Source organism: Aplysia californica, unplaced genomic scaffold (genome assembly GCF_000002075.1).
Source record: "Aplysia californica isolate F4 #8 unplaced genomic scaffold, AplCal3.0 scaffold00332, whole genome shotgun sequence".
NCBI lineage: Eukaryota > Metazoa > Mollusca > Gastropoda > Aplysiida > Aplysiidae > Aplysia > Aplysia californica.
The window spans coordinates 139,247-163,983 of NW_004797602.1; the positions used below are offsets into that span (position 1 = coordinate 139,247).

Here is a 24,737-nt window from a genome sequence, read left to right on the forward strand (position 1 = left end):
GTGCACATACTTTGTACTAGGAGTAGGAGTCAGCGAAACAAACTGGATAGGCCTACAGTCTGGACAGAAGCACCTCAGCTCGGGGAAACAAGTGTTGTATTCTAGGGAGGGAAGACAAGCACAATGCGGAAGGAGTGGGAATCATTTTGAGTAAGAATGCAATGAAGTCACTTAGACTAGCATCTGCGTTTGTCGCGGCCGCGACGCGATTTATTGACATTTTTTGGTCCTCGAATCGCGACCGCGATTTTTGCATTTTTGGAAAAAAAAAAAAAACAACAACAACAAAAACAAAACCGCAGTCGGGGAATAAAATTTTTTTTTAAAGAAAAGAAATAGAAACCGAACCTCTTTACTTTTAGAAACAATTAAAGTTTATTTTTCAGCTTCACTTTGTCTCTTTCTCTTTTTGTTGACACCAAGGTTGATTTGTTATTTTTTACTTGAAGAATATAAGTACATTACATGCTATTTATATTGCTGTTTCTCTTTTATTTTTCCATTCTTTGTCGTGTTTTAATTTGTTGGTGTGTTGATTTTTTTTTCTTGTTATTGTTCTGATGTGTTGGGTTAGGTTTTTTTTGTTTTTTTATATAGCGTAATGTTATTTAGTTTGATGTTGTTCCTACCTTTTTTTTATATACATGTATATATAAATGTGTTATGTTAAAGCGTGTCTCCACCAAAACCGAATGCTGACACTGGCAGGCCCTTAATTAATTGTGTGTGATTTCATAATGTACATGTTATATCCTGTAGGTTTAGGCCTACCTTTTCTTGAATTACACACGTTTAGGGTTAAAACGGCCAATTTTCGGAAAGGTGGACACTCGCACTTATTTGTTAAATTTTGTGGTTGTTTATGTGATGTTCTAATTTTGATTTTATTCTGTTGCGAAACCTTTATTTTTCATGTTTTTACACTCTTTTTGGCTACAAATGATCTTCTGGATTCTGAACAAGAAATTGTGGTGCTTCAGATTAAATTACCTCTATCAACATATTGCTATACACGTCGTCACAGAGAGTTGAAATCTAGAAAATTAATGGCAACTTTTGCCATTTTTGTGGCAGCTTTTGGCAACTTTTGGACCAAAAAATTGCTACAAACGCAGATGTTAGCTTAGAGGATGGGAACCACACGGGGAGAGGGTCATCATGGCTTCGTTCATTACAAGGAGCAACATGAATATAGTCCAAATCTACGCCCCAACTAATGAGGCTTTGGATGAAGACAAGGATGCCTTTTACAGTCAGCTCCAGGGGGTCATTGACAAACTACCAAGGAAGGATGCCAATGCCAACAAAATCATAATGGGAGATGCCAATGCCAAAATTGGTCAGAAAAACGTGGAGTATGAAGGAATTATGGGACAACATGGCTTGGGACAAATAAACGAGAAGGTGGGCGATTTGCAAATATAAGTGCTTTCAACAGTTTTGTCACCGGAGGCTCTGTTTTCCCCCCACAAGAGGATTCACAAGGCTACATGGGTTTCGCCATATGGAGTGACAGAGAACCAGACAGATCATTTTTTTTTTATCTTTCGTAGGTTCAGGCGTTCACTGGAAGGTGTCAAAGTACAGAGAGGGGCAGATATTGGATCGGATCATCATCTGCTGTTGACAAAACTCAAGCTTCGACTCAAAAAGCACGAAACCAGCTCGGGAATCAAAAGAACGAAGTTCCAAGTAGATCTAGGTCTCTTGGACGGACACAAGAAAGAAGAGTTTCAGCTGCAGCTGAGGAACAGATTTCAACCCCTGGCTGATCTTGGCGGAGAGGACACGGAGGTAGAGATACACACTGGACCAAGGTCAAAGAAGTCTTTACATCAACATGTCAAAAAGTACTGGTGCGAAGAAATGGGAGCACAAGGTATTGATTAGCCAACACTCATTGGATTTAATTATGATAGGAAGACAACTGAAGGCAGAAGCGAATGCAAGTAGAACAAGAAGATCAAGAGCGGATGCGTTGGAACAGTACAGGACAACAGCTAAAGGTGTCAAGAAATCACAAAGAAAAGACAAGGAGGAATTCATGAACAGACTTGCAGAGAAGGCAGAGGAAGCAGTGGTAGGAGGGCACATGCGAATCCTTTATCAGACCACATGGACACTTGCTGGAAAATACAGGAAACCTGAAGTACCAGTAAAGAACAAAGAGGGGAAAACCATTTTTGGAAAGGAAGGTCAGTCTAAACGATAGGTAGAGCATTTCAAGAGTCTCCTGAACAGACCACCACCGAGTAACCCGCCAAACGTCCTGCCAGCAAGAAATGAGTTACCAATCTGCTGTGATGCTCCTTCTGGATCCCACTAAGAGGCTGAACAAAGGTAAAGCGGCCGGTCCTGATCAGATTCCACATGAAGCCCTAAAAGCAGATGCCAATGTGACGACAGACCTCTTCCTCCCTTTGTTTGCCAGGATCTGGAATGAGAGCAAGTTCCCAAAGGATTGGAAAGAAGGACACCTCATGAAGCTTCCCAAAAAAAGGGGGGGGGGATCTCAGCAACTGCACCAATTACTGAGAGATCACTCTTCTCTCAATACCAGGTAAGGTCTTCAACAGAATCATTCTGGAGAGAATCAAGACAGCAACGGATTCAAGACTACAGGATGAACAGGCTGGTTTCGGGAAAAATCGCTCAACCACTGACCAGATTGCCACGCTGAGGATTATTGTAGAACAGTCCCTGGAGTGGAACTTCCTTGACTATTAAAACGCCTTTGACAGTATAGACCGAGCAACAATATAATTATGGAAGATAATGAGACACCACGGAATCCCACAGAAGTTGGTGAACCCCATCAAGAGCATGTGCGAAGGGACAAGTTGCAGGGTTGTACATGATGGCCAGCTCACTGACAACTTTGACATCAAGACTGGTGTGAGACAGGGATGTTTACTCTCACCTTTCCTCTTCATATTGGCAGTCGACTGGTTGATGAAGAAAACCACCAGAAGACACAGAAATTGTATACAGTGGACACCATGGACACAGTTGGACGATCTGGATTTTGCAGAGGACTTGGCGTTTCTGTCGCACACACAGGAACAGACGCAAGCAAAGACTTCAGTTTTATGCAGCCTATCGGAGTCTGTTGTTCTATAGTGACCTGCTCCTTTCGTTGTGCACCTGTCCTTAGAACCTTAAATTTGACTCTCCGGGGTGGGTCCTCATTTCAAATGCACTAGAAGACGTTGAATCCTTCTGCTATCTTGGGAGTATAATTGACAGAGAGTGAGGAACAGGTGCTTAAATAAAGTACCGCATTAGAAAGGCCCATACTGCTTTCATATCTTTGGATAGGATTTGGAAGACCAGAGATATCTTTCTTCGGACAAAGCTGAAGATTTTCGATTCAAATGTGAAGTCGGTCCTGTTGTATGGATGTGAGACGTGGAACGCATCACAGACTTGCATAAAGAGGATCCAGGTTTTCTTGAAAGTTACTGAGGATCATCACAAAGACAGACAGGTCACCAATGAGGAAGTGTTAATGAAAACAAGCCAGATCCCAGTCAGAGATGAGGTGGTGGCGATTGATTGGACGTACTTTCAGGAAGTCAGGCATCTGCACAACAAAGAAAGTTTTGGATTTAAATCCACAGTGTAAGAGATCAAGAGGAAAACCGCAAGGAACCTGGAGAAGAATCGCAGAAATCGAGGTACAGAAAAGTGGGAAGACATGAAATAACACAAAGAGGCTAGCCCAGGAGGATAGAGAAAGGTGGACGGTGTTTGTCCGTGGCCTATACCCTGGTGCAGGGTGAGAAAGGCAATGATGATGATGATATAATAATTATGGCATTTTATATCACTTTCAACTACTGTACATGTAGGGTGTCTTTTTTAATGAACAGCTCAAAGCCTGTAAAAAAAAATTAAAAATTCTGTTATTCGTAGATTTCTTTGTCCATAGAAAGTCACAAAAAAGTATTGAGAACATGAACACCGAATTGATTAATTCAGGAACGGAAAGTGTTCTTTCTGGTGACTACTGACTGCTGTCTGCTGGACAATAATGCACAAAATGGCGCCCCTCATGAAATGTCAATGGAAAATATAGCAAATTTTTATCAGATTTATTGTGTAATTATACTAGCCCATGCCTGGGAAAAACTTTGTTAAGCAGACATACCTAGACATTTATTATATTCATTCCTGTGTTTTGGAAACCCTGAATCTCAATCATGAGTTCCATGAAGTGCACTATACCCGGAGTGAATCTGAAAGGTAGGACCACTGCCACTAGTACTAGATCTAGTACTATAGTATATCTAGATCTAGTACTACTAGATCTAGTACTAGGCCCTAGGCAGGCGCGGCTAGGCAGGATGCCAGAGTCAGGGTATTTAAGTCTGTGAATAATAGTGTTGTTTGAACTGCAACTGTCGACGGAAGAGAAAGTGGGTGTAATTGGCTGGTAACAGTAAATGTGCGAAAAGGTGTCAAAAGTCCGGCACTTTTTCGTCTGTTACCAAAAGTCCTGCCCCCTCAGGACCCTCAGACTCGAGGCCTCACTCCTGCGTACACCTTGCCTGCCCCTCCTAGTCCTTGGCCTAGCCTAGGCCTAGATTCTAGATCTAGAGATCTAGTCTAGATTTGGATTATATTAGATCGATATAATAACAACGAAGTGACTATTTCTCCGAACGCTGGGGAAAAAATAAACTTGACCTCTAAATCTAGATCTAGATCTAGATCTAGAATATAGATCTAGATTCTAGATCTATTTCTCAGAACGGTTTCCGTTCTTGAGATTTTTTGGATGTGAGACTATTTCGGCGTCATCTTTCATTCTGCCGTTCTGCGAGGGCTGGGAGGAAGCATTTTTTGCATCGAATTCAATTTCTAGGAGCTAAAGATTTTTAGATGTCTGAATATTCAGATACTTCAATTGTGGTTGGGGCAATTTTCCCGGACTATACTTCATTTGAAAATGCCTTCAAAAGGAGCTGCGAGAAAACAAAGCAACTTTCGCAGTAAACCTATTTTGCATTAAGTCACCCCTAAAGCAAAACTAAAATCCTTCATGATGTAACAAAAAAAAATCCCTTCACTCCCCACCCGTCACACCTTGCACACACACACATCACACACACACACACACACAGACTCACACACATACACACGCACGCTCGATCACTCTCTCACACACACATACACACGCACACACACACACACACGCCCACACATGCGCGTGCGGCCACTCCATTCGCAGATAACTAAAAAATTTCGAGAATGTAAACCGTTCGGAGAAACAGAGTTCAAGTTTATTTTCCTGAACGTTCATAGAAATAGAGCCGGCCTAATAATAATGGAAGTGCCTATTTTAGGCTCAGGAGAAGAAAAAAAAACCTTCGGGGACCGGGATTCGATGCCACGCTTGGAAGCACCGAACATTAGAGAATCATCATGTAGACAGCTTGTACGTTCTCTAGACCTAATGTTAGAGAACGTAGACTAATTAAAACGCCGAAGCCTAGATCAGACGATGTCATTTGTGATGGCAAAATATAAAGTGTACGCAGAGATAATATTTTTAGGTATTGCATGACGACACTGCGGACAGGAAATAATGCTTACAGAGTTGCACCCTCTTGTTATTATTATCCAAGCGTCTTTTGACTTACTTGCTCAAACTCAAATGATTTATGATTATGAGAGATGAACAAGACAACTTTTAGGCCTAACAATGTCAGAAACAATTGTTAGATCTAGATCTAGATCTACCCAATATTGATCGGAATAAGACAACGTCATAAAAATGGAGTCTAATCCTAGGAGGTTTATAATCAAGAATCTGAGAAAGCTTCCACAATTCAAGCAGAGCTACAATATTATTGTGTAGAAACGAAGGCTGCTAGTACTGCGTTTCAAATAGCATGGGAGCTATTCAGAATGCAGCATTTTAAATAGCATGGGAGCTAATCAGAATGCGGCCTTTCAAATAGCATGGGAGCTATTCAGAACGGGGCGTTGCAAATAGCGCCTGCCAATAATAATAATATATTTTACATTCTCTCCCATCTCATGCTCGGGTATTACTATCTACATTAGTCTAATAATTAGACCTTTAGCCTCTATAATTTATAGTCTACATAATGTAGCCTATAGTTATAGTATAATTTTTATCATGTTCTTTTTGTCCTCTTTTCACTAAGATAATCTGGTTTGGGTGATAACTACGGAGTGTGGGTTTTGGCTCTTAGATCTATTGACTATTAGTAAGCCTACTTCTGTCTGTTCTTAACGATTACTTTTTGGCGCGTGTGCCGATATATAATGTTTGATGCATGGGGAGTTAGAAATATCAAATCTAACTGTAAAGCATCAAATGATGGTTAACCCCCATATTTTAATAGGTCATGGGGCCAAGCACAAGTCAGTATTGATATCCAGTATTCTTGTAATATTGTTCGGTTTGTGGGTACAAACAGATTTAGAGAGAGTGAAGAAATGCTCGCTAGAAAGTAGGGCTGGATCCTGCTCGTCAAATTTGAGAGTGGCGATAAGTCGGCTTCAATGAATCGCGAGTACGCGAGCGCTCGTGGAACTGTGGCGGAACACTGACTGAAACGGAACAGTGTCATATCAACGCCTCTCGGCGAGCGCGAGTCCCACTCTTGTTGTTCCGCCATCCTCTCCGCCCCACACCCTTTGTTGCGCTGCTCTATCAACTGACCTCAATTAGTGACCCCCATAAATTCCCCGCCCCCAACCCCACCATTCACTAAAACAATGGCTCCATAAAATTCCTTCTGTCTATTGGTTGGACCCCGTTCATTTTGTTTTAATAGGGGGGTTGAAGTATACCATCTTCTGTAAAATAAGGGGAGCCATACTAAGTGTTCCATTCCGTTCTTGCGCTCGTGACTCGACTCAGCAGTAGGTTAAACAAGCCACAAGGTGATGACAGCGACAGGGGAGTGAATCGGGAATCGTTTGGCGATACTGTTCTGCGTTCCGCTGAAATGAATCGTGAATCGCGTTCCGCAGGAAAGAGTGGCGATTCAGTTCCGTTCTCCCGCTCGTGACCCAGCCCTACCGGAAAGGGCTCTTTGTTTTATTTTTGTCTTTTAGTACACTGTAACCGAAAAGTGACTACTGAGTAAAAGAAAGGTACTGTCTAAATCCCAATACGTTACCTAACAGTTATAACAAAAGTGCTATGTAAGGTACATTATTCCACTATTCTTGGGGCTAAAACCGGAGAATGCCTTTACGCTGATAATACTGAGTTTTGATACATTTAGTTTTTGAATTATTTGATGGCTCTTTATTCGAAATAGAGTAAGCTAAACTTAATATTTGTAGTATTTACTTAGGCCTAATTTTTTTTACTCTGGGCCGGTTCAGGGGGTGTGCGCTCTTGTTTTTTCCCATAATTGATGTTTTGCAATCTGGTTTGAAATTTTATTGAAAACATATATATAATAATAATTATTTATTTTCAGCAGTTTTAGTGACCAATTGTGTGATGCAACAAAAAATATGTTTGTTTGACCCCCAAAAGTAGTTGTCCAGCTTTGTGCAGGACTGAAAGGAAGAATTTATCTTTATTTGAAACATGATCTGGAACCAGAATCTAGATATTCACGTTCTAGGTTAGAGATAGATACGGCTGAAACTGTCTAAGATGGCCACCCATTGTCAAGGAGAAAAGTGGCTGTCTTTTACACAGGTGGCCATCTTTAGGCAGGACTGATCAAAATGAAGAAAACAAACCATAATTTTCTTCTGAGCTCCCAACTGGAAACAATTGCAGGCTTAGGACTGCCGTAAGGCCCATTAAAATGTCTTTTTGTTTCCTTTCCTTCTGTGAAGTGTATTATTATTATATACTAGAAAGACAGTATGCAGTGCAAGGATAAAATGAAAGAGTTAATGATGACATTCATAGTTACCAACTGGGTAAACAGAGCGATTGCTCATAGATAGTATGATTCGTGTGTGGTCAGAGTTGTGGTGCGCGACTACTGGATTATGATGGTTCGCGCACCTTCCTAACCAGCGACCGAAAATTTGTTACCGACAAGCCAACTTTGGTAAACAGTGGAAGGGACATATTTATGCATGCAACATGATGGGTTTTTTCATTGGAAGGACTAGCAATAACAACAGGTGAATGGATTATGACGGCTTGTCAACAAGGTCAGGGGCTGATATATAATTTGTGGCAACACTTCGGACAATGATGGATTTATGGGGCCATTTTTTACAGTTTTTTTGGCTGTTGGTTGATAAACTATAAGGTCTACAACCGCATTGTACAGGTTTGTCGCTGTACGCAGTGCCATTATATTGAAAAAAATGCAAAGGGACCATTTGTAGAGGTGTCCGCCTTGGTAGGTTCAACTGTATTCATAGCATGCCTTTTAAAAAATGTTTATCTAGAGTCAATACTAGCAGAGTCTGCTAGTGGACTGCAGGCCAGGAGATATACCTTTTTTAAAATTTGGACTAGTTAGTAATCAAGTGGACAGTGGACCATAATAAAAGTGGAGATAGGTCCTTTGGATGCCAATTTGAATATATAGAAAGATCAGCAAACCTGGCCTCAGATTAGGGCGGAGTTTATATTTATAGGGGAGAAGACTACTTATGGTTGTGAATGTTGATTTGAAAAAGGTTTCTGAAAACATCATGTAACAGTGGTCTAAGAAAATGTTGCTTTCCTGTACTGTGTAAGTGGGCATGGATATGATCAATAAGCTCAACAAATAAAACTGTTGTAAATGAGAGAAGTTTCATTGATCAGATACTCATGTAATCATTGATATTTCTTTTTTTTTCAGTTTTTGGGCGAGCAATCCAGTCTTTATCTAAAATAGGGGATGAACTGTATTTTGAACCTTTGGAAGATGGAGTAAGTAAACATGCATTTTCAATTGTTATATCTTATCGTACCCTGGGAGGAGAATTAAGTTCTAGCTTTGAATATATTTCAGTGTTGTATTTCAATGTTGTACCCGTGTATTAATTTGTACTATTTGAATCACTTTGCATCGTTAATTAGTTTACTCTGCATTGGGATTGAGTAAAAACATACTTTGAAAGTGTCATCCAAAGCAATCCTTTTATCTCTCCTGAATATTTTAACAAGGTGGGCGCTATTTAAGATATGGTGATGCTGGATAATGTTAGCCTAAACTGCAGGGCCAATCAGACTACAGAAGGGTTTGAGATACTCTTGAACAATTGGTTTAGGATTTACATGAATAGATCTGTCTACATTTACAGTTGTACCTCAGGACAGTGAACTCCTGCCGTTCTGCCTATGGATACTTCCAGTTTTCCCCATCGTTTTTCTTACATTACATCGATGGGTCTTCGGGTCAAGATGGAAGGAGCTCAGATGAAGAAGGTCTGAGATGCAAAATAGGCATGAAGGTAAAGGCAAATTTGTACCAACCTGACCTGCTAGCGAAGCTTCAATGGCATTGTAAAAAATTATTTATGCTTTTGAAATACTTTAAAATTTGAACTTAAAACTACAGTCAAACCACATTACATCACCACCCTTGGGACGAGCATAAATTTGGCGGAGTTGTGGGGCTAGTGGTTGAAATGGGGTTCCTCTGTTGTAGAGCCGCGACTGTCCAGCGTCAAGGAACATGATTCTGTTATGCGATCTGAGTTTGTGAAAAGGGTCTTTTTCTTAGTGATGTACATGTACATGTATTCAGAGCTGAGAGTCTTCTCTCTTTCTATCTTTATGTCTTTCTTGTGGGAGAAGGATTATGAAGTAGCCAGCAAGTGGGTGTTGTGCACCATGTGCAGTGTGTACTTCTGGCGATCAGGTTCGCTGGCGGCATGGCGGGGTAAATTTGCATTAGTTAAATAAGGACTGTACAACCCAGACAATTAGCAGATGGCGGTGTGAAGGCAAAAATGCTACGTTTATATAAGCGTTCTTTTTCGTATATTTGCAAAACCTGGAAGTAAGCGAGGCTGGTGATACAATAAGGTTTGACTGATATATATGCTTTCACTCTTAAAACAGCTCCTCTGTGATTTGATACATTTTTTTCCAACAATTCTGTCGTTTCTATGAGTTTTCACTTTTTCACATGCTTTTTAATGAACAGGCAACTTAATCAAAGTTGATTTTTGTTTCTCGTGGGATATATATATAACTTTGTTTGTACAGATAGTTGGAAGGTACCAGTAATATGTCCTAGTTCTTTTCTGTCCCTCAATTTTGTTCGTCGCTCTTGCTTTGTCCACACAGTCCTAGAATGAAATGTGATCATTGGATCAATGTACTTCTTTTTACTCGAACAAATTGGTGGGTTAATAAACGGTGTCTTTTATTTTATGTGGTCTCTCAGTTGTGATTGATTATAATGTAAAAGTGTTTTGAGATATCACTGAAATATTGACCTTTGCTATGTCGTCTTTTCTACAGTCTGTGATGGCAGTATTCAAGTCACTGCCAACAATTGATAAAACAGTGGAGAAATGCAGAATCTCACTGAACATGTCTGAAGCAAGGCTCATTTTCCAAATGTACTGCAGACATGGTAATTATTCTTGCAACAAGGTCTGAATATGAGTTGTTCAATTTAAAAAAAAGAGAAATGGCTCTGATGCCTAGAAAGTTCACGAGCTTCTCTGGTTTCGCAATTAGGCTCTTTAGTACTGCTAGCAGAGGTTGTGAGTTTGATTTCAGAGTTGAGGAGGTCATAATGAGGTGTCACTATTTGTCTTCTAGAATGTTGTATTCCACTCAGGCAGGGTTGAAGTAACCCACCTCACAGATGATCTGAATTGTGTTGATGGGGGCCTAAATCACTTACAGTAAACTTTTGAAGAGTACAAATTTGACTAAGAAATTTGACCAAAAAGTGGTCTTGCAGTTTCTCTCCAAATTTTAATGACACAAATTCTGACCCAGCTGACCCGTAATTATGCTGCTATTTTATTCATACTTGCAGGGGGGTTCTTACAAAGTTACTTTCCAAGAGATGCATATTACAACCCAGAATTATTTGGGTTGGAACCTATGACTTAAAGATACTGGGTCCCACTTGCAACATTTCTTTCCAATGGTCACCAGTTCAGACCCAGAAATGGTGGGAATGGAACCCTTGACTTTTGGATGGTAGGTCACTCTGCATACATGCACTAAGAAAGAGTAGAAAATACTTTAACTGAAAAGGATTTTGCTTCACAACCCTTTATACTGAAACAAAGTGCTTCAACCTGCTTTTCTGTGAACTCAGTAAGCTTATGTGACCATGACATGTCAATGTGAGGAGTATTATTCTGTATGGTTTTGAGCTGTAGTTTACTTTTGAAGCATTCTTTACAATATGCACCAATAGTGTAATTTCTATTTTTAAATTATTTTACTTTAAGAGATTTGGTTTACTGATAATAATTAAAATTAATAATTATTATAATCATTTGATTTAAGTGACACATGTCCATGCTTCACAGCAGGTTCTATGCACTTTTCAAGTACTGATGTTGAACAAAAGTATTTTTCTCTTACATCATAGTTGTCATGTTGAGTGTTAAAAGTCTTTTTTTTAAATCCTGTATTTGTCTCTATATTTTGTTTTCCAGGTATTATAAAGACTCATAACTTGGCTTTTATAGAATGTGACACACTTCAGGCAGTTTTCTCTAAAGATTTATGCCCAAACAAAATAACAGCCCCTCCAAAGTAAGTTTCAAGTTTCCCTTGATGTTGCTAAACTTGACTTGGCATGTCTTACTGAAAGTGAAAGCATTGGGTTCTTAGAAATAATTCCATTTAGGCTATTAAGTTTGTTTGGGGAATTGATTAAATATAAACTATTGCTCATTTTTTTAAATGAATGAAATTTTTACTTGTTTCTCATACAGTAACTGTCTCAAAAATGTAGATTTTACATTAATAATTATTGGTTTAAAATAATTTAATGGTATAATCAAGCCATTTAAAATTTTGTATTCTCAAATAACTTCTGTAGTCCATTACCAATGGTTTATTTGGGGTAAATGTATCTATGAGGAAACTTAAGTCTTTCGGTCTGAATCCGTCCATCCTTCAGATATTCTACACCACCACCATAGAAATTTTGATAAATTTTGGTATCGCTTGCTATGGTAGCAATTTGCGAAGGCAACACATTATAAAAATAAACAAGTTGATAAGAAAGGTATCAAGAACAACTGGTAGAGAACTAAGCAACTTTGAATATCTGCACTAGACAAAATTTTTAAAAAGACGGAAATAATGCTTAGTGACATCGGAATTTCAACTTTCGACCCGCAGTAAACGATACATTTCCAGTAAAGCAAGAACAGACGGATATAAAAATTCATTCGTACCAACTGCAGTGAGGTTACTGAACACATAGTGCAACAAATGAAAGAGAGAAAGAAAGAGAGAATGTTTTACGGAGCGGGTTGTCCTAGCACGTGAGACATGTATTTACTTGGCCTAATGTCCTGTCTTGTTGTGTGTTTGCATGAGTGCACCTTTAGGTCTAACTTTTCTAACGTCTATTGCCATTGTTAACGACCAAGACAAATTTCTCCATGCGAGATGAATAAAGATTGTCATTGTCATTGTCATTAAATGCAGCTAACATTTTTAAAATCCATAAATGAGCAGCTATGCTTAATGTTATTTTTATATTGGAGTTTATACATCTTCAATATGTATTTTTTCATTGAAAATATATTTTTTTCTTTTTGAATAATATAATACTACGACTGGAAATGGAAGCGTTAGATATGTGCACTGTGAAATGCCTAAAAGAAGTTCATTACCTCTGGTTTATTAGAGATTTAACAAAGATTTGTAAATTGAACCTTGAATAATTTTTGTCAATGTTTCTTTTTCATTTAGGCTTCTGTGTGATGCAGTTCTAAACTTTCAAAGTACTCAAGAAGAAATCACCCTCATAGTGAGACCGGATTTCTTAGCACTTAAAAACTACGTAGAGGATGAGCCTGGTATGTTGCTGTGACATTCCTTGACAACTATTTCTATGTGTAATTGTAATTTTGTTTTTACACCCCTATCGAAACAGTTTATATCTTTTAGTGGACGGGCTGCTCTGACCCTGTCTATACAACATCCCAGCAGACAGATGGAGATACTCAATTTTTTAAAAGGCCGGTGCTAGCCACCCGATCTGGGGTGGCTAGCCTTTTGTTACTTGAACAAATTCGGTCGATTAGCCTGATGCTACTGCCCTGTGGGGATTTATGCGACCTCGGATGGCTAGCATTTTTGTGCCCACCCAAAACCAGTCATCTAGATCTAGTACTAGGTATCGTAAACACAGCTTCGCAGCCTTCCAAGCGACATGACGCTGCAGAGAGCACCTAGCATACCTCTGTGATTGGCCCAAATATCGATGACATATTTCCGCCATTTATTTTTCTGTCCTCAATTTTTGCCGTCAGCGCAACTTTTCCTAATTTTTCTTGCAACTATTGCTATTTTCAAATGCAACTTGCTCCAGGGCTTCCCTCCCGAGTTGACTAGATCTATCACCCTTTATTATTATACATCGGAATGCCGGTGACAAAGTTACTAAAAATAGAAATGCAGCATTGTGATGTTATCAAAGATTCTGTACTGCCAAGATGTTTTAATTGCCATATCTCACGTCTGAGCGAGACTTGGGCGCAACCTTGTCTTAGCGCATGACAGCCTGTGATACGAGTGTAAACAAACGTTCCAGCTCTAAGTTGAAGGAAGAAACCGGTGTATAAAGTGCTATCAATGGACTTGAAATGTGAAAAATACTAGGTCCTTAATATTTTTCACATTTAAAGAGGTTAAATAGTTGTAAATCTTTTAAAAAGTTGATCTACTTTTATGCTGTTTACTTCAAAGTACTTTTTTAAATAGAGAGTGTAACTTGCAAGAATAATTTTTATATTGATGCTAAGGTATCCTACTCTCAATGGACTTGAAATGTGAAAAATACTAGGTCCTTAATATTTTTCACATTTAAAGAGGTTAAATAGTTGTAAATCTTTTAAAAAGTTGATCTACTTTTATGCTGTTTACTTCAAAGTACTTTTTTAAATAGAGAGTGTAACTTGCAAGAATAATTTTTATATTGATGCTAAGGTATCCTACTCTCCTTTTACAGTGAGTTGTCATATGTTTTGATGTTGAGGTTAAGAGTTACGAAGACCTTTAAAGAGAATGCATAATTTAATGTTAAAAGAAAGAAATTGGTCTGTATGTATGTTGATTGCTTCAAAGTACTTTTGACAGAGAATCAAACTTGAAAAACGATTTCTTTGTTCATTTCAAAGTAAAAACAATGCGAATACTATAAGACTTAAGTGGTATTCAATGATCTTCCAAAAGGAAAAAAAATTAAGTTATGTGACCGTAATTGTTATTTACTGTAATCTCTTTGTTTATGTGTGTCTATAAAACTGTAAAGATAAAGTTGAGCCATGCAAAAAATCAATGGCGGTGATCCTTTTGAAGACAATGTTCTGTGCAGGTTTTACTGATTTGTCTATGTATGAAAAGCCTGCATTCAAAAGAGGTGGAAAAATGTTGCCAGCAAAACTTTTATGCATTTTACTCTATAGTACAGTAAATGTAATTAGTTGCTTCGATCTGTTGTTGTAAGAAGTAACTAAAGTCGTTTTACGTGTAAGTGATTTTGTTTGAAAAGCTATGTTGTTCATAACGGTCACTCAAGATCACACGTAAAAATGACCGTTAAAGACAGATGGCCACTAAGGACAGAGTCTGAATTATTATTGTCATTTGGTTGACTTGACAATCTGAAATCTTGATTTTATCTTTCCTTTTCATTTCCATCAAAATTGTAATCTATCATAAGAGCTTCTGTGCATTGATTGAACGTACACACATTGTCTGAGGACGGGTTACCAGAAAACTTTTTTTGCAAGTGACTGCTATAAGCAGATTTTAAGGCTAACTTATCAAGGAAATGACTGATTGTGACTGCATTGGACAGGGACTGCCATGTACAGGTTAAAAAGAATATGGGGAAAAAATCCCATGGTGTCACGGAACAGTGATGTTTGTTCTTTTTGATTTTGCCAACAAAGTTTTTACCACAGTGCAGTAAATGTAATTATATTATGTTCTGATTTTTTGTTGTCAGATATCACCAAAGTCATTCACACCGAAATGACTTTGTCACCCGATGAGTTTGACCACTATCAAGTTGGAGTGGACACCGAAGTTACATTTTGCCTGAAGGAACTACGGGTAAGTCAGCTTGCAGTGATGACAAATCTTTCCTTTGACCTAAGGCTCAAATTGGAACTTTGGCTCTTAAAAAGGAGCCAGGAGTAGCTGTAGAAGTGTAGAAAGAGGATTAAAGGGGATATGAGAAAGGAGTCCAGAAAAGACTGGTGGTTTTGGGGGGTGGGGGATAAAACAGATGAAAGAACAGGACTAGAGAGCAGGAAATGAGGAGAGGAGGTGAAAGGAGGAAATTTTAGAGAAAAAATTGTTTTTATCGCTGTCAAGTTTCGATCCCAGGTCTTTTTAAATGAGGAGCAAATATCGTACCTCGAGAGTACAATAGTCCCAGTATCATTTTGAACTGCCTATTGCTGGTTTTAATTTATGTAATTTATGGCTACAAATTTGTTTCATGATTTCATTACAATTGTGTTTTTTTGGGGGTTTTTTCAGGCTATCCTTTCCTTTGTTGACATCACAGATTTGCCTCTGTGCTTGCATTTTGAATGTGCAGGAAGGTAAGTGAGATGATGCAACTTTTACAAATACTAAAAGTTTAGTAGAAATATAAAAAAGCTGAACCTTTTATGTTCCCTGTGACTGGGTAGCCAGGGGGTACATTATATATAGCGTATAATAATTTTCAGTGTCTTGTCTTGTTCTATGCCAGAAGTTTTGTAATACTAGTTCTAGTGATACAGAATATAGGCAGTTAAAAATGTTTACAGCAGGATAATCAAAAGCGTATAAATAATTCTAATAATCCATTAGAATAGCTACTCTTTTTATAAATGAAGGAAAGAAAAACTTTTTAGGGAATTGAGTAGGTTATGGTTTAGTTTTGTACTTCCTCGAGCTCGTAACTTGTTCCCATCAAGAGAACTTATTTTACTTGTTGAGCCTTTTCCTTGTTTATGTTTTAGAAAGCTTTGCATTTTGACACACAGTGCCTTGATCGGATTTTTTGTGTCCTATTTCAGACCGGTGACCATTTCTATCAGCAGTGACTTGTCGTTTGAAGGTAATTTTGTCCTTGCAACTTTAGCTGATGTTGGCAACTCATCGCAGCAGCGTCTTCCGTCACAGACAACACAGAGACAACCTCAGGGACACACAACCAAACGGCCGAGGTAAGTCACAAAGACACATCTGTTATCAATTAATAAAGATTGCAGGGGGGGGTAGAGTCACATTTTGGTGGTTTTGAGAAATATCACACATCTCGTATCTTAGAGAGTGATATGTGCGTTCATTTGTTCATTTTTAAATGGAGCATACAGTTTTTATCCCTTTTTAACTTTAAACATCATCACGAAGCCCTCCTATGGAGTATAACTGAAAGTAAGGAAAAATGAGTCTGCTTTTTTTTCATATCTCTGAACACAATTAAGAACATCAGGAAGCAGGCTGTTTTGATTCTGCCTATCAGAGCTAACTGGAGCAAAATGGGATACAGCATGCTAGCGTACAGAAGAAAATACGTGGAGAAAAAAAAAGCCTCCACTCTTGGAAATTGAACTCAAGTCTTCTGCATGCAATGGCAAAGAACCCAAGCTAAGTTACAGATGCTGGCCTCTCCAAATCATTCATCTCTTAGGAAATTGAACGAGGAAGAAGAAGAAGAAGTGGGGCACAAGAATCTTGGTGTGAACCAAAACAATAACTTTTCTAATATTATATGACAATGACAATCTTTATTCATCTCGCATGGAGAAATTTGTCTTGGTCGTTAACAATGGCAGTAGACGTTACAAAAGTTAGACGTAAAGGTGCACTCACGCAAACGCACAAGACAGGACATTAGGCCAAGTAAATACAATATGTCTCACGTGCTGGGACAACCCGCTCCGTAAACTTTCTCTCTCTCTCTCTCTCTCTCTCTCTCTCTCTCTCTCTCTCTGTTTCATTTTTAGCACTGTGTGTTTAGGAACCTCACTGCAGTTGGTACGAATGAATTTCTATATCTGTCTGTTCTTCCTTTTTTGGAAATGTATCGTTTACTGCGGGTCGATAGTTGAAATTCCGATGTCAGTGGGTGGCTATGGTCACTAAGCATTATTTCCGCCTGTTATATCAGTTGTTAACAATTGATCGTTTTGTTTTTTAAAAACATACATGATCAACGTTTTTATGTAAAATCCACACAGAAATATATTTTAAAATGGGAATAAAATTGAGCCAAAAAAAGAAATTTTGACAAAATTTGGAAATCAGCCAGGGAAATGCTGGTTTCTTTGATTTCATTATTTTGACGAGCACATGATTTCACCATGCTGTCTCACATATCTAGCCTTTTGAAGATATGAAAGCCTTTCGTTTGTGGTTTCATTCATAAATAATATGTTTTGATGAAATTGATGTCATTGGTAGGTTTTGGTGGAATGCACTTCTTACTGATTGCTAATCTTACATAACAAAAAAAAACCACCTTCAAATTCTTAATTTCATCGTAAAGTGTGTGTATGAAAATACTGCAATTGATAATCCCCTTTACAAACTGTATGGGGGTTTTTTTCCCCTTTATTTTCAGGAACACATTTAGAAGACCGGAGTCAAACACTCAGAGTCAACAAAGAACGGTGAATGGTGGTGGTAACAGAGACCACTCTCAGGCAGCCATTGCTCCGAGCCGGTCTAATGCTGCTGCTGCTGCTACTGCTTCAAATGCACTTTGTGAGGAAATGGATGACAACGACGATGAAGAATTAAGCCATGTTATGAATGTCACAACTCCTGAGGATTCCATATCGGAAAACATACCTGAACTGAGATCTGAAGAGATTTCACAAGTTGCTCAATTGGGGATGGCACGTGCTTCACATTCTGCGCTTGGCGGAAATAATGAGTGCACTGAGGACAATGACATGCAAAATGAAGATTGCGTCAGGAAAGACAGGCCGTTGTCTTTGAGGCTGCAGTTTAGCAGCAGGACAGACGATGATGAGAACCTGGCGCTTACTGATGATGGGAAGTGAGTAGAATCTGTCTTTTGGTCGTAAAGCTTGGAAAGTAATGTGGAAAAGTATGGAGAGTTTGTAATTATATATATATGAGGTTGCTGGAGAAGTTTCTGCACGAGAACTTTTTTTTCAGCCTGCCAGTGAGACTTTCACAAAATGTTGACTTTGATTTTACTTTGAACACATTTTTTTTCAGTTGAATTTAAGGATTTTTTTTAAAGCTTTGTATCTTTCAGAAGATTATTACAAAGCCTCTTTATGCTAAACGTCAATGCAAAAATTGTTTTTAATGAAAATTATGTTATGAAAGTGATGCAAAAACTTGTTTTTAGAAAACGGCAGTAGTTTTTCAGTATGTTTTTTTATTTTTAAAAAAAAGCAGAAAAAGAAGGAAAAAAATTGCCAATAGCAAGTACAAGTCAGCTAGAAAAGGTTGTGATGTAGCAGTGAAGGCTTTTCTAGTATAGGACTATTAGAACAAAACATAGGTTTGATGTTGGCCTGAATGCTATCTATAATTATCTAATTACTCATCATAAAGTCTGCTTCATTCTATTTGTAGTACAGGACTAAATGACCCCCTGAGGTCAACCAGTCCACCCTCGACCCACGCGGCACCAGGACGACAAGTTCTGTCCCTGAGATCTCTGGGAGCGGAGAGCCCTGACACAAGCCCACAGATCCCACTACAGACTGAGACATTTGTAAGTCTATCGTTCACAGCTCAGACATGAAATATGGTCGAGCACACACATAACGAAACATGCGTATTTTCAAGTCCGAATGTCTACTTCTTCATGTATGTTATATTCATTGTATTTAAAACACCTACTTAGCTAAATTTGGGCATAATGAAAGGATTTCCGCATTTGGCCAATTTCGCTGTGTGTGCTAGACTATATATTATGTTTTAAATGGATTTAGAAACATTTTCAAAGTAAAAAAAGATGTGTTGCAGATAAAAACTTATTTTCAATGTGGCGTCGGTGGCCTAGTGGTTAGGCTCTCGGACTCGCAACCGTAAGGTCGTGGGTTCGAATCCCGTCAAGGGCCCGACGTTGTGTCCTTGGGAAAGGCACTTTACACGAATTTTCCTCACTTCACCCAGGTGGGAATGGGTACCTGGCTATAGACAGCGAAAGATCTTGTCAGTTTGTTAGTGTTTGAGCGCTTAATCGGCTGCTCGCACTGTATGCTTCCCGGGAAGCTGAGAATGTTTCGGAGTGTTCTATGGTCTGCTGGGGTAATAATATAGTGTAAAGCGCATAGAGCCTGCTGCTGAGCGGGGATATGCGCTATACAAATGCTATCTATTATTATTATTATTATTATTGTTTATGAAAAAAACAAGAAAAAGTGTTTTTGGGATTCCATTAATATAATTTACATAATTTAGGAGGTAGGCTACTTTAACACTACCTGTCAGGGTTAACCCGGACTGCATGCATTGTAAGTAATATCTTGACACAAGTCCCACTTCAATTCATTTATTTTAATGTAAGTCATTCTTGAGGTCATCAAGAGCTTCTACCAAAACTTCAAGTGCGTTGTTGGAAACAGTACTACTGCTTTTGAGGTAAAGACCAGTGGCGGTGGGTAGTGACGGGCTCACAGGCTTGAGCCCCTACCCCCTCCCCAACCACCACCCCAACTGTATCCCAAAGTAAATGAAAGTTTCTCCATAATGAAATAAGCAGTTGAAACCGTTATAACCGCACGCAATGAACACAGAGTGATCAACCTGGCGGCTTGCTCACTTATCCAATCACTGTTGTCCCCGCTTACAACTATAGTAACCCAGCAGCCAATCAAATGTCTTTAGGGCTCAGCAAAGATGAGCCCTTTTCCCACAGTCCGTCCTTAATGAAACTCTTCTTGTAAAAAGGTAGAAGACTGGGAAAAAATAACACTGTACCGAGGGCTCACGCTCTCCTAGCCCTGACAATGGGGTGAAAGTTTACGACACACTTCCCCCACTGACACAGATACCTATGCGCTCATTGGCTCTTTGTTGGGTGCGTTCAACTGTCTCGACTACACGGCCTAATCCAGCTCATAGAAGTATTATGTTTGAAGTGCTGTGTGTGCATGTTTGTGTTTGTGCTGCTGAGATTTAACAGTTATAACTTTTTCATCACACGAAAACTAATTAGAGGAAATTTGGAGGTGAATCGGTTTCGTCCCCACCATCAACAAGAATTTAACTAAGAACAAAGAGATTGAAAACAAAGGCAACTCTTCTCGTTTGAATGGTTCTCAAACTGCCGTGGCTCACCGTGAGTATAGAAAAATCATCACTGTTTAATTCTTATTGCTTGCTATTTGGTGGTAAAAAACTGGAAGCAACCTAAGCCCCACCCAAATTTTGGTCCACTCACCGCCACTGATTAATATAATTTACATAATTTAGGAGGTAGGCTACTTTAACACTACCTGTCAGGGCTAACCTGGACTGCATGCATTGTAAGTAATATCTTGACACAAGTCCCACTTCAATTCATTTATTTTAATGTAAGTCATTCTTGAGGTCCTCAAGAGCTTCTACCAAAACTTCAAGTGCGTTGTTGGAAACAGTACTACTGCTTTTGAGGTAAAGACAGGAGTTAGACAAGGATGCGACATGTCAGCAATTCTGTTCAACCTTGACATTGACTGGGTCATGAGAAAAACAATAGAGGATACATCAAGAGCAATAAGGTGGACCCTCTTCTCCACCCTCGAGGATCTTGACTTTGCCGACGACCTTGCACTACTCTCCTATACCAACCAGCACATGCAGGAAAAAACAAACCGACTCCACAAATATGGACGCCAGATTGAGTTAAGAATAAGCCAGAAGAAGACAAAAGTGATGACACCCACTAAATGTGGGTTCCCCAACACTGATTAGGGTGAACGACGCAGACCTGCCTGTAACAGGCACATTTACCTACCTAGGCAGCATAATTAAAACTGACGGCGGCACAAAGGAAGACACCATGAACAGACTCGGCAAGGCAAGATCCGTACACAGAAGCATGATCAACATCTGGAAGTCAGGACAGTTTAGTATACAGACCAAGTTAAAGCTGTATAACAGCTGTGTAGGCTACTATCCTCACTCCTATCTGGAGCTGAATGCTGGAGGATGACAGATCCTGACCGTGCCAAGCTATCTTCCTTTCAATACTTTCATACAACCAGCTTACGCTAAATCCTACAAATCTTCTGGCTGGACAAGATTTCCTACGCAGATCTTTTACGAAAATGTAGACAAGAGGACATGACCACCATTATAAAAAGGAGAAGATGGAGATTGATCGGGCATGTTCTGAGAAGAGAACCAGACTCTGTTGTGAAGACTGCCCTCCACTGGACACCTGAAGGACATCGCAAGAGGGGCAGACCCAAAGTGACCTGGAGACGCCCAGTAGAGTCTGAAATGAAGTCCTGGAAACCTTGGTGGGGGACATTGACCAAGATGGCCCAAAACAGAGAGAGCTGGAAATCCTTTGTTGCTGCCCTAAACGCCAGATGACATAACGGGTAGTAAGTAAATAAGTCATTTTTACTGACAAGATTTTACTATGAAATGCTGTGTTTTATATGAACAGAGGGTACACCTGCTCCTCCTCAGCTTGATTCTTTTGAGAAAAACAACGTAGGTCACAGAAAAAAAGGCATTTTCAAAGTGTTGTTTCTACCTGAGTTTTAAAATTCTGCGTGCATAGAGCAAGTCTTCTAGATTTTGTGTCGTATGAAAAGGTATATATATGAAACTTTCATGGAGAACCTTTTCTGTTAGTGTTAGTGAGTTACAATGCAAAACACAGTAGAATCTCCACTGCATTTCTCCCATGCTTATCTCTTGTTTAGTTTTATGGCAACACAGTAAAGTCATATAATAAGTGCCGAAGATTAGAGGTGTTACAAGAGGGTAACTAACACAAAAAAGGAGGAGAGATCAGGAAGATAGATGTTTGATGGGAAAGAAGGAGCAAACCACACCAGAGCTCTTCTTACCACCCACATGCTTACCTCTGTCTTCACTTGGTGATCATGATTTCCTGACTTTCTGTAAGTCATTACATTGTAATGACAAAATGTATGTTTCATAATTTGTTGTGCTAATGAATATTTTATCTCTGCAGACCACCCCTAATCTTGAACTGGCTGACCAGTCTGATGAGGAAGACGAAGATGAGATACCGGGCACACCTCCGAGCAAAAAGGTTTGTTTTCTTATCTATTTTCAACTCTCCCGACAGACTAACAAATACGATGGATTTGTTTGTTCAAGTGAGAGACATGTTATGGACGTAGGTCTCTATCCTTCTTTTTGCATGTCTGCATTTCTGTCTCAGTCTGTATGTGTTTACTCTCTCTCCTTCTCTCTGTCTCTTTCTCTGTCCCTGTTTTGTGCACCAAGCCCCCCAAAAAAGTCCAATTGAGGCTAATAAAAAATATTGAATGATGATTACAGTGACTGTAATGTGTAATGCACCTTCATTTTTCTGTTTCTTGAAATATTTTTTCTTCAATTCTACTTCTCAGTTTTAACTACTATTTGCTCTTTTCTAGTGGGTTCCCTTTTCTTTTTCTTTTTTCAATGGTTGGGTTCCTCCTCCTGGTGCTATGTCTGGAGGTTCTGCTATCCTGCACTACTGATTATGTCATGTGTGACCCATTTTCCCCATCTGTTTGTTGTTGTTGTTTTGGTTTTTTTGTTCTGTGAGTGCTTAGAGGCCGCTACTTGTAGGTCCTCTTTCTTTTCCTTCTCTTTTTTGTTTCTGTCTGGGTGCCCCATGTTTTTCCTGCACTAAATTATCATTAGGCCTACTTGTCAAAGGAAAACTTTTTTTCATTTTGTCTTTTCAGTTCCGGGCTCTGCTATTTGGCACCCAGTCCAGCACTCAGCCCAGTCAGTCACAAAGGAGACCGGAGATTCTGGCTCTAGATTCAGATGAAGATAGCTGAGGCTTGTGGAAAACGCCTGAACTCCTCTGCTAATATATTGTTGTCAATGTTATTATTTTAAAAAATTGTTATTATCATCAATGGAATCTACTTTAAAAAAACTTATTAGAGACATAGCTGTTTATTTTATGGGAGCTTTATTGTAACATTTTCATTCTTTTCATGAAGAGCAATGGAATAGGGACTGAAATTACTGTATTCTCAGAGAGAGCTTGTAGATTAGTTACAAGTTGATTTCACTATGTAAGCTCTTTCCCTTCTGTCCAGTGATGTCTTGAGGTTGAAATGATGTGTCTAAGTTTGCTTTTTCTCCTCAAAATAAGATGGATCTAGACCTGCATGTGAGCCTCAACCAGATTGTCTGAAAATTTTTCGCACACCAAACTCCTCCCCAATCCATTCCCCCCATAAGAGCTTTTGCGGGTGTCATAAAATAGCAGCACTTGTAGAAGTACATGATGGGGGCATTGGCCTTCAGAAATGTAAAAAAGCCAGCAAAAGTCCAAAATGAAAAAATAAACCCCCAAAACAAACCAGGAGCATAATGGCCTACTTTGCTATAAATACATAATGGGGTTTGATACAATAACACAATAGAATTGGAATATAAATCCTCCGTACAGTAATCTAGATTTAGAAGAACAGGTGAATAGGAGTAGGCATTGAACGAAATCAGCATCCGAACAGAGGGCAGGGACTCGGCTGGGTCTATTAATTTACGCACCTGATGAAATGCACTTTTACCAACATTACAGCACAACCTATAGATCTAATAGGGTTTGACACTATATAATTGGAATATGAATCTTCCTTAAGGGTCTAAATCTATAGTGGTCTATATAAATATATATATAATTGGAAAGGCCTTTTAATCCTGAGAAATTTTAAACCAACATCGTAATAATTTCGACGGCTGAGCATAAAAAGTGACTATATCGACTTTTCACAGTTTCATTTTTCAAGAAAAACGAGTTTGAAATTTTGACGATTTTTAAATCTCAATAACATAGCAAAAAAACAACAAAAAAGGTTAATATATCTCAATACCAAATTAAGCTACGGCTGAGATATTTACAGAGGTAATAGAGCGGCTTAAAAACTCACTACCAAATTGATATTACTCTCCATTTCGACAAAAAGTGGATTAGTGGAAGAAAGATAAGGGTAGACCCTAAAAAATGGCAACAAAAATAAAACTTATAATATGGTTGGACAATAAAATCATGTGTAATAACATATTAAAAATAGGCATTCGAAATCGTGGAGGAAATTGTTTTAAAATGTTGTTAAAAAAGCAAAATTTAGATTACAACCAAATTGGTTTATCATACTTGCTTTGACGCGAGAATGTTTATTTGTATGGATTTTCACAAAAATGAGGTACTCGTCATCGGTATCTGTACTTTTATGTAAAAAGTATGGGAAGCCAATATATTAAGAATGCATTTCTCACACCCTCAGACTCAGTTGCAGCTTTTCAGATTGTTTACTGTGTAATTTCACTTTAAAGAATTGCCCTTTGTGCAATTGACATAACAATGTGTGAATAGTACTCTGGCCGTTGTACAAGATAACAAAACAACAACAGATGTACCGAAGGGCACCAAGTGCTC

At 38.8% G+C, this 24,737-nt stretch overlaps 1 protein-coding gene across 1 annotated transcript; it reads left to right on the top strand.

Moving 5' to 3' along the window:
* Window positions 1-4,030: 4,030 nt before the first annotated feature.
* Window positions 4,031-24,124, top strand: LOC101853396 (cell cycle checkpoint control protein RAD9A). The gene is made up of 13 exons (XM_005102602.3): window positions 4,031-4,245; window positions 8,811-8,881; window positions 9,256-9,405; window positions 10,424-10,538; window positions 11,587-11,686; window positions 12,860-12,966; window positions 15,123-15,229; window positions 15,662-15,726; window positions 16,189-16,338; window positions 17,739-18,179; window positions 18,731-18,872; window positions 22,299-22,379; window positions 23,026-24,124. Exons 1-13 carry the CDS (start codon window positions 4,203-4,205, stop codon window positions 23,122-23,124), a joined length of 1,671 nt encoding a protein of 556 aa, XP_005102659.1. The 5' UTR covers window positions 4,031-4,202; the 3' UTR covers window positions 23,125-24,124.
* The last annotated feature ends 613 nt before the right edge of the window (window positions 24,125-24,737 follow it).

Coding starts and splice junctions, on each gene's coding strand:
- LOC101853396 (XM_005102602.3), top strand. CDS start 4,203: ATGAGTTCCATGAAGTGCACTATACCCGGAGTGAATCTGAAAG. Junction 8,882..9,255: donor TTGAACCTTTGGAAGATGGA/GTAAGTAAACAT, acceptor CTACATTTACAG/TTGTACCTCAGGACAGTGAA. Junction 15,727..16,188: donor CATTTTGAATGTGCAGGAAG/GTAAGTGAGATG, acceptor GTCCTATTTCAG/ACCGGTGACCATTTCTATCA.